A 9,763-nucleotide genomic window follows, 5' to 3' on the forward strand; every position below is an offset into this window, starting at 1 on the left:
ACCTCCAAAAAGTGGAAGGCACAACTCCTGTGACTCCTTCAGAAGCAGCTGCAGAGCTGAGAGCTCTGCTTTCCTACCATATTCCAACATTAAAGCCATTAAGGGAGGGGTAAAGGCTCTCCCATCCTAATATGGGACCGTTAAGTGTCAGATTTACTCAGCACATGCTTCCCATGATCACAGCCCATTGTTCACACTTGCCCCAGGCACACACACCTTCCAGCAGCCCAGATATGACGCTGACAAGATGACAGTGCTGATCCACACTGCATTCAGAACAAGAATGGGGACAATAGAACTCCACCTTGTGCTCCAAATCCTCCTCATTCTTACCTCTAGCAGCAATCTACAGCTTCTGACACCCTTCACAGCTTCCAAAGTTGCTGTCTTTGTTTCTTGAATGAGTCAGTAAGTGGGGACAAGTGAGGACTTCAACCACCAGGATGATCCAAACAAGCTTCAAGCTTATCAACAGGGCATGAATTTGCAAGTCTACAGTAGTTATCTTACCAGGGGATAAACACTTCAGCATCATAGAATTGTCTGGGTTGGAAGGGACCTCAAGGCTCAGCCAGTTCCAACCCCCCTGCCATGGCCAGGGACACCTCACACCACAGCAGGTTGCTCACAGCCACATCCAGCCTGGCTGCAAAAACCTTCAGGGATGAGGCTTCCACCACCTCCCTGGGCAACCTCTGCCAGGCTCTCACCACCCTCATGGGAAAGAGCTTCTTCCTAACATCCAATCTGAATCTCCCCACTTGTAGTTTTGTTCCATTCCCCCCAGTCCTATCTCTCCCTGACATCCTAAAAAGTCCCTCCCCAGCTTTCTTGTAGCCCCCTTCAGATTCTGGAAGGCCACAATGAGGTCTCTTCAGAGCCTTCTCTTCTCCAGACTGCACAACACCAACTCTCTCAGTCTGCCTCCAGAGCAGAGGAGCTCCAGCCCTCTGATCATCCTCGTGGCCCTTCTCTGGACCTATACCAGCACATCCACATCTTTCAAGACATTCTCTCTCTCTCTCTCACACAAGATGCATGAGGGGAGCGGTTTAGGTTGGACATTAGGAATAAATTTCTCCCCTGCAGACTGATTTAAGCTCAGGAACAGGCTGCTCAGGGCACCTGTAGAGTCCCCATCCCTGGAGAGGTTTAAAAGCTGTGGAGATGTGGTGCTGAGGGACATGGTGACTTGGCAGTGCTGGCTAACACTCAAAGGTGACTCTAGAGGAGGAAGAGCAGACTCAGGGCTCCTAATTTCAATAAAGCTTTTACCATTGCCCTCTACAAGATCCTGAGGGTCTTTTCCAACCTGAATGTTTCTGTTATTTTCTATGAAGAGCCTCACAACCAAAAATAAAACCTCGTTAATGTAGCTTCATGTACCACAGATGTGAGTTTGATGAGGTACATGAGCAACTGGGTGGAAAGCAGAAGGAAGACTGACAGTGGGCTAGAGGGTCTCTTAAGCTGATAGAACCAAAGCAGGGCTGCATGCTTGAGAAGATAAAATAGGACTTTTGACAACAGATAAGACATCAGAAGAAGGTAAGCTGCCACTGAGCAAGAACATCTAGGAACTACTTGGTTTAGGCAGTAAGGGAATGCAAAGCAGCAATCCTGCAAAGTAAGGTCTGACCACCATAAAGGATCCCACTGGACACAAATCAGAAATGTTTTATTTTAGGGATCCATTTGTTCTGTGATGCAAAGGGGAATGCCATATGCAAGACATATTGAATAATCCTTCCACTCCACTGAATCCTGGTCTGGTCCCAACTAGAAGTGTGTCCAGTTTTACACATCACACTCTAGATCAAATGTGACTGAGGAAAATCCACTGAAAACCACCAGAACAGCCAGGAAAACACAACTTAAGCCACAACAACCGTGACAACTAACCTGGAGAAGGAAGGATTGCTGATGAGACAGCAGCACCCTCCTCCCCCACTCTACACTGCAAGGATAGAAAGAATAAAATGCCTATAAAAGGACAGGAAAAAAAAACATTTAGATTAGATTTCCAGATGAACTTTTCAGCTCCTAAATAAGCAGGAACAGTTTATCTGACTTTCAACCTTATCAGTGGGAGGTGCAGCACCTCCAGTACTGGTAAGTTAAGAAGAGTTGGAAGGCTCTGGCTTTGGAAAGCCAAGAATGAATCACAGGCTGGGTATTATCCTTTTACAATCCTCTCCTCTGAAGAAGTCCTTGCAGCAGAAGCAACAGCTGATTGTGAGGGAAAGAACACTCCTCTTCCATAGCTTTAACCAGAAAGATGTCTTCACTGCAACAGCCTGTTGCAAGGACAGTTCACACCCTCAGCGCATCAGAAGATCCAGGGTTCTCCTCCCCCCTCTGCTCTACCCTGCTGAGACCTCACCTGCAATACTGCATCCAGTTTTGGGCTCCCCAGTTCAAGAGGGACAGGGATCTGCTGGGAGAGAGTCCAAGGGAGGCCTACCAGGATTAAGGGACTGAAGCATGTGCCCTACAAGGAAAGGCTGAGAGACCTGGGGCTGGTTAGTCTGGAGAAGAGAAGACTGAAAAGGGACTTAATAAATGCTTATAAATATCTGAGGGCTGGGGATCAAGAGGGAGGGGACAGATTCTTCTCCATTGCACCCTATGACAGGACAAGGGGTAATGGATATAAACTACAGCACAGGAGGTTCCACCTCAACATGAGGAGGAACTTCACAGTGAGGGTCCCAGAGCACTGGAACAGGCTGCCCAGAGAGGTTGTGGAGTCTCCTTCTCTGGAGCCTTTCAAGGCCCATCTGGATGTGTTCCTGTGTGACCTGTGCTGGATTCTATGGTTCTGCTCTGGCAGGGGGGTTGGACTCAGTGATCTCTGGAGGTCCCTTCCAACCCCTAACATCCTGTGATCAGTCACTGGCTTTCAGCTGCTTCCCCACATCATTAAAGGTCCCGTTTGAAATGTCAGTTACCAGCAGTTTTCGCCTCTTCACCCCTCAGCTGAGAGCTGTCAGAACTCAGGGCAATTTTCCAGTGTGTACACATTAGTCATGTTGCTTGTATTTAAGTTTCCAACTTGGGAGTTGTAGGAGGAAGGAGAATAGCAATGGTGGGGCAGAGAGGAGAACTTTGAACGTTTTCCTCCATGGCTCAGCCCACACTCAGGCTCCCAGAAACCCTGTGTGAAACTGTTTCTTAGTTTCATCTGGGGACCATTAAATTCGTGTCAGGATACAATCAGTGCAACAAGGATGAGAAGCAGCAGGCAGAAATAGCATCACAAGGATAAAAGGAAGGCTTTTCTCTTGCTCTTTTAAAAAGCAGCTCATTTTAAGGAGCTCCTCTTTCCTGATTTTGTGGTCATTTTTATGCTGGTTTCTGCCAGATACCACCTTGAATACTGCATTCAGTTCTGGGGTCCCCAGCATAAGAAGGACACAAAGCTGTTGAGGTGAGTCCAGAGGAGGCCACAAAGATGACCCAAGGGGGCTGGAGCACCTCTGCAACAAGGATAGGCTGAGGGAGCTGGGGGTGTTCAGCCTGGAGAAGAGAAGACTCTGGGGGGACCTTAGAGCTGCCTTCTAATACCTGAAGGCATCCTACAGGAAGGCTGCAGAGGGACTTTTCCTAAGGGTGTCTAGAGACAGGCCAAGGGGGAATGGTTTGAAGCTGAGGCAGAGCAGGGTTAGACTGGAGCTGAGGAAGAAGTTCTTCAGTACAAGGGTGGTGAGACTCTGGAGCAGGTTGCCCAGAGAGGTTGTGGATGTCCCTTCCCTGGAGGTGTTTAAGGCCAGACTGGATGAGGCCTTAGGCAACCAAGCCTAGCTGAGAGTTGGAATAGATAATCTCCAAGGACCCTTCTAGCCTAAGCTACTTCCTTCTCATTGTCCCAGCTCATTCTCCACCTAGTTACTTCCTTCTCATTGTCCCAAACAGAAGATGATGAGAACAGATCTAAGCAAGCACCACTTAATTTCATTCTTTCTTTCTCCCCAGTTATGTCTAGCTTTGAATAACCCAAGCCATTTTCTGAAGCCAGCTTTCAGTTTTAGAACGTGTTGAAGAACACACAACACACAAAGCTGGGGTCTAAGAGCACTCAACCAGACCAAAGCTCTGAAACTGGAAGAACTTTTGTGGCCAACTAAACTCACGTTCAGTTGGCACACTGAAGAAACACTGCAGGTTTCATGGGGGGCAATCCAAGCCTCTGCTTTAGACAGTAAAAATGGAGCCATGCCACTCTAAATCCAAGCCCCCCTAGGTGAGTTAGTACAGATGAATCTTTTATTCTTAAGCAAGCAGCTGGAGAAACACAGATACTGCAAAGATTAAAACCCAGCAGCTGGCAGAGGCACGTTATTCATCACCCAAAAGCAAGTCAAGCCCCATTCCATGAGGATGCTGTCTGTGTGGAAGCACTGAAGTGATTTTCCAACAAATGCCAGTTGGAAAGCACAGGTTTAACAGAGATCTTCTTGACAGCCTGGCTTTTTCCAGCTGTTCCTTTTCACATTTCCTCATCTCTCTTCTAACCCTTCTTCCTGTCACTTCATCTGGAACTGTGCTCTGGATAGGAGTGATGAGTCAAAGTGCATCAGAAATGCAGCCCCAAAGAGCCTGATAAACTTATCAGAAGACTATTCAGGAAAAGTTACATTTCCAACATGCCTTTTTTTTTTTTTCCCTGTGATCTTTGGGTTGCTGCAAGAGCTTTAAAAATAATCCTGATGAGCGTCAAAAACCAACTTCCAGTTTTAATAAGCTTGAATCTATAGGTGAGCCTGATGCAAAATATTCTGACTTACATCAACTGGAAAAGAAAAGCAAAGAAATCACTGGTAATTCATCAGGCAGCTGCTGTCACAGGCAGGAAAAAAAAGGTTGCTTCCCACAGACACTTGGGATGCCACTGGTTATCTTCTCTGCTAGCTGAGCAGCAACCTGCCCTGCAGCTTCAACAAGTCCCTGACTATTCTTCTGCCATGCTGAACTCATGTGGTGTCACTGCACATTCAACAGCACTTGGACTATCACCTTTCACTGCACTGACAGCTCTACATCAATAATGGATAAGGTGATTCTTCCATATGCACATTCTGGGATCCTTCCAGATCCCTTCGAAGCACACACCTGGGTGCTAGACAGGTTTTGTTCCTCAAGGAGTTTTGTTACTGACATACCTGCACACCCCTGCTCAAACCACCTCATTTTTTGTCCTGAGGACTTACAAGGAGTACACACAATGCAAGAAATGGCTGCAGCTATTCATGCCAAAGCCAAACAGGAATTGTTCTACTTCATGACAGGTCCCATTGGACATTACCTGCAGAGAGAAAACAGTTTCTCTGCAGCAGGGCCTTCAACATTTGCAAAGTTCAGCACACCTCAAGCACAAATCCAGGCTGGGTGGAGAATGGGTAGAGAACGGTGCTGAGAAGGTCTTGGGGGTACTGGTTGATGAGCAGCTCAGCATGACAGCATGCACTCACAGCCCAGCCCCAGCCGTGTCCTGGGCTGATCCCCAGCAGCGTGGGAAGCAGGTGAAGGGATTCTTCCCCTCTCTGCTGTGCTCTGTTCAGACCCCACCTGCAGTGCTGGGGCCAGCTCTGGAGTCTTCAGCACAGGAGAAACACAGACCTGTTGGAGGAGGCCACAAAAGTGATGTAAGGGCTAGAACCCTTCAGCTGTGAGGCCAGCTGAGAAAGTTGGGGTTGCTCAATCTGGAGAAGGCTCTGGGAAGACCTTAGACCAACCTGCCAGGATTTGAAGAAGGCTACAAGAGAGCTGAAGAGGAGCTTTTAACAAAGGCCTGGAATGACAGAATGAGGGGCAGTAACTTCAAATCAGAAGCAGCTCTATTTATATTGGACTTTAGGAGGAAATTCACCACCATGAGGGTGGTGAGGCACTGGAGCAGGTTGCCCAGAGAAGCTGTGGAGGTTCCAAGCCTGGGACTTGAAAGCCAGGTTGGATGAGGCCTTGAGCAACGAAGTCTAGTAAGAGGTGTCCCTGTTCATGGCAGAGGGGTTGAAACTGGATGATCTTACAACAGCGTTCAAGTTGCGGTAAAAATTCAACAGCAGCACTAACCCTTATTCAGAAGGATCTCTCTACCTTTTACTTGATATGGCTACCATCGGATATGGATACCATTTACTTGATAGGGCTCCACTCCTTTCCAAGATTTCCACTCACCTGTATAAACTCCTACAGGAATACAGACACTCGAAAAGTCTCCCTTATCATTTAATTGCTTGAATTACCCTAGTTCACCAAGGCAAAATTAATAAGCTTTCAGGATATATTGGGGGTCTGCAGTCTCACCTCATGCCAAGACCTGCTACTGCTTGATTAGCTTCATGTCAGGAATAGAAATCATAATTAAGACACTCAAAGGCTAAAGGCTTCCATCTATCCTCAAAATTGTTTTTATCATTGACCTCCAGACATATAACTGCTGTCAAACACCAAATGTTTGCACTGCCTACCAGCTATTGGGAATCGTTACACCAGCTGCCAGCATTTGACACCTTTGCCTGCTAACTGCAGGGGAACAGCTTCAGGCTCCCGACCCATTTAATGTGCTTGTCAAGGGGACAGCTCACCTCACTCCACCCAAATACAAAGAGGAACACAGGACGGGCAGATGAACCCTGCCAGGATGATGGCACAGCCAGCACAAGAAGCCGACAGCATCACTGCAACAGAGAACCAGGTTTTATCCACAACTCGGCCCAGCCAGCAGCTTCCTGGGAGCTCAGGAAGTCAAGTCCCTAAAATCCCCACTGAACCGCTGTGGGATTTGCCCACACTCTTTTAGGCTCCACAAAAAGTCCCTCATATAGCAGAAAATGTAGTTTTCACCCACATAGCATGGATGCCAAGGCTCCCTCTGTGTGGTTTAACAAAGACAAGCATGAGGCTCAGTTGTAATTTCAGACTGCAAAATCTGCACATCCTAAGGCAGCAATTCCGACCTGGAATCTCTAGGACGTTATTTCTTCCATCCACATCTTTCCTATCATTACCAAACACGTCAAAAGCCTCAATCTTTCCTCCAGAGCAAACAGCCAACAGAGGCTGACTTCATGCTGCAAGGCAAAATTCACCTCAATAGAAGGAAAAACGCTAGGACTGAACAGTATCTCTGCAGAGCAGAAAGGACGAGGATGAAACGATGAAAACTTGCAAGGGATTGGTTTGTCTGCAGGGTATCCCTTCCTTCTAGGTAAAATTTTCCCATATGTACGTAGACTGGAGCCTCCTGTGAGGCAGGATCCCTGCCCTTCACATCGTTTCCAAGCCAAAGCATCCCTGGCATTACCCTCACCACGCTAAACTGCGTAAGAAGTGGCTCCAGAAAGCCTGAGCCGGGGCAGTGCTGGAGCAGACCAAGCCTGCCTTGGCGGCTGGCTCTCGCCTTCGGACGGCAGGAGCAGACCTGCATTTTTATCAGCGCTGCAGGACCTTTTTTCAAAGCAGGAGGTTAGACCAGCCTCTTGGCCCCGCTTCTCCCTGCCACTAATTGTCATGCACTTGGCTGCAAACTCATCAAGGGAGGAGGCATGCCGCGCTAGATTTAGCTCATGCTATCCTACAAGGAAGGAAAAAAAGGGGTGGGTTGCCGGCTTTTTTTGGTGTTTTTTTTTCCATATATATCTATTTTTTTCCCTCTCCCCTTCTTTAAGGCTCCTATCAGAGAACCTCTTTAGTTGCTAAGGAACTACGGTTTTATTGCATTATAAATGATTTAAGGCAGCCCGGCAGATGCAGGTTTAGTAGGCGGGAGGAGATGTTCCATTTTACCGGCAGGACGAGACGCCTCAGGAGAAGCAAAGGAGGAGGGGGGAACCACCGCGGCATGGCCCTGACAGCCCCCCCTCCCCTGAAGGATCCGAAAACACAGAGAGGAGTGGGGGATGTCCCCTCAAGCACTGGCCGAGCCCCCTCCCCAAACCCAGGCCCAGCGTCCCTCCCCCTCCTCCTGACCCGTTCCCCACCGTGGTCGCCCCCGTAGCAACCGGCTGCCCTCACAGCAACATCCCCCCGCCCCGTCCGTCCCCCCCCGCCCCGATCCGCCATCGCCAACCCGCGTCGCCCCCTCTCTCCCTACCCCCCCAGCCCCCGCCCCGTCCTCGCCCCGCCGCCGCCCTCACCGTTCTGCGCCGCGGCGGGTCCCGGCAGGAGCGCCGCCGTCGCCAGCAGCAGCGAAAGGGCGGCGGGGAGCGGCCCGGAGCGTGACATCCTCCTGTTCGGCGGCCGAGGGGGAAAAAAAAAGGGAGGAAGCAGGTGGAGGAAAAGGGGGGACGGCGGGAGGGGAAGGGAAGGGGGCTGAGGCGAGCGGCGGCGGCAGGAGCGAAGCGGCTCCGGCTCCGTCCTTCTCCGCCGACCTCCTACCGCAGCGCTGCGCTCGCTCTCGCGACGCCGCCGCCGCCTCTCGCGAGATTTTGCGGGGGCGGGCGGGGGGCGCCGCGCGCGCGCCAGCGGGGGGCGCGGGGTGTCGGGGGGGAGCGGGAGGAGGCTGTCACGCGTCGCGCAGCGCGCCCGCCCTCCGGAGCCGCCATCTTGCGGCCAGGTTCCCACCGCTCCCGGGAACGGGCTTGCCTGGGGCTTCGCTGCGGGGTCAGAGGGCTCTGCCTGAGGCTGCGGTGCCCGCGGGGTTGTTGTGGGTGGCTGAGGAACCCCCATCTGAAGCTGCGGTCACCACAGCGGTGCTGTTGGTGTGAGGAGAACCTCTCCTGCGGCTGCGGTCTCCGTAGGGTGCTGTGAGGGGATGGGGATCTGCCTGAGGCTGCGGTGCCCACAAGGGTGCCGTGGGTGTGAAGGGAGCCCAACCTGAGGGTGTGACCCCCGCGGGGGTGCTGTGGGTGAATGAGGAGCCCACACCTGAATCTGCAGTCACCTGAGGGGTGCTGTGGGTTTGAGGGGATCCCTGCCTGAGGCTGAGGTGCCCATAAGGGTGCTGTGGGTGGATGAGGAGCACCACTGGGACAGCAGTCGCCTCAGGGGTGCTGTGTGGGTGACGGGAGCCCTACCTGATTCTGTTATCCCTTCAGGGGTGCTGTGGGTGGATGAGGAGCACCACTGAGACAGCAGTTGCCTCAGGGGTGGTGTGGGTGTGAGAGGAGCCTCATCTGGGGTTGCGGTGCCCTCAGGGGTGCTGCAGGTGGAAAAGGGGAGTCCCTGTAGCTGCCTGGAAAGCTGTCATCTGAGGAGCACCCACATGCCTCCTCACTTGTATTCTTCGTGGGCTTGAAGTAGTGGCCAAGAGAAGAGAAGGCAGGCCAAGAGCCAGCAGCTTGGCTTGGTCATAGTCTCAAGGGTGATTGAGGAGTTTTATCTGCCATTCTTCAGGGGCTAAGGTGTGCCAGAGGAATGTAAAATCCATCTCTAGGTGTCAGCTTTATGTCCAGGCACCCAAAATTCCTTTAAAACACAATATTATCAATCACCACTACTCATGTATTAACAAACAAATAAAGTTCTTATTCAAGGGCTTTGTCCTTTTTTGCATGAGGAGGAAGCCAAGGCCAGGGTTAGCAGTGGAGCTGGGGGCAGAAAGCACAAAAGCTGACTCCTGGGTACAGCAAGTGTCATGAAAAATGGCACCTGCTGAGCTTTGGGCAGGTTCTTTCTTGATTTCCTTCTCTGTAAAGCACAGGTGGCAGATCAGATCTGCTCGTGCTGTGGTTGCTGTGTGCTGTGCTGGTGACCCCAGCCTGGTGTAGGTGCTGGAAGTCCTGACTGCTCTCCCTCACTGGATGGCACAAACAGCTGGAGC

The 9,763-nt window shown here is 50.9% G+C and overlaps 1 protein-coding gene across 1 annotated transcript in view; it reads right to left on the minus strand.

The window, feature by feature from the left end:
* Positions 1-8,064, minus strand: part of NPTN (neuroplastin) — a 77,158-nt gene extending 69,094 nt beyond the window's left edge. The window contains exon 1 of the mRNA XM_054388119.1: positions 7,972-8,064. Within this exon, the coding sequence (XP_054244094.1) occupies positions 7,972-8,064 (93 nt within the window). The remainder of the gene's footprint in view (positions 1-7,971) is intronic.
* Positions 8,065-9,763: the final 1,699 nt, after the last annotated feature.

Source organism: Indicator indicator, chromosome 16 (genome assembly GCF_027791375.1).
Source record: "Indicator indicator isolate 239-I01 chromosome 16, UM_Iind_1.1, whole genome shotgun sequence".
Lineage (NCBI taxonomy): Eukaryota > Metazoa > Chordata > Aves > Piciformes > Indicatoridae > Indicator > Indicator indicator.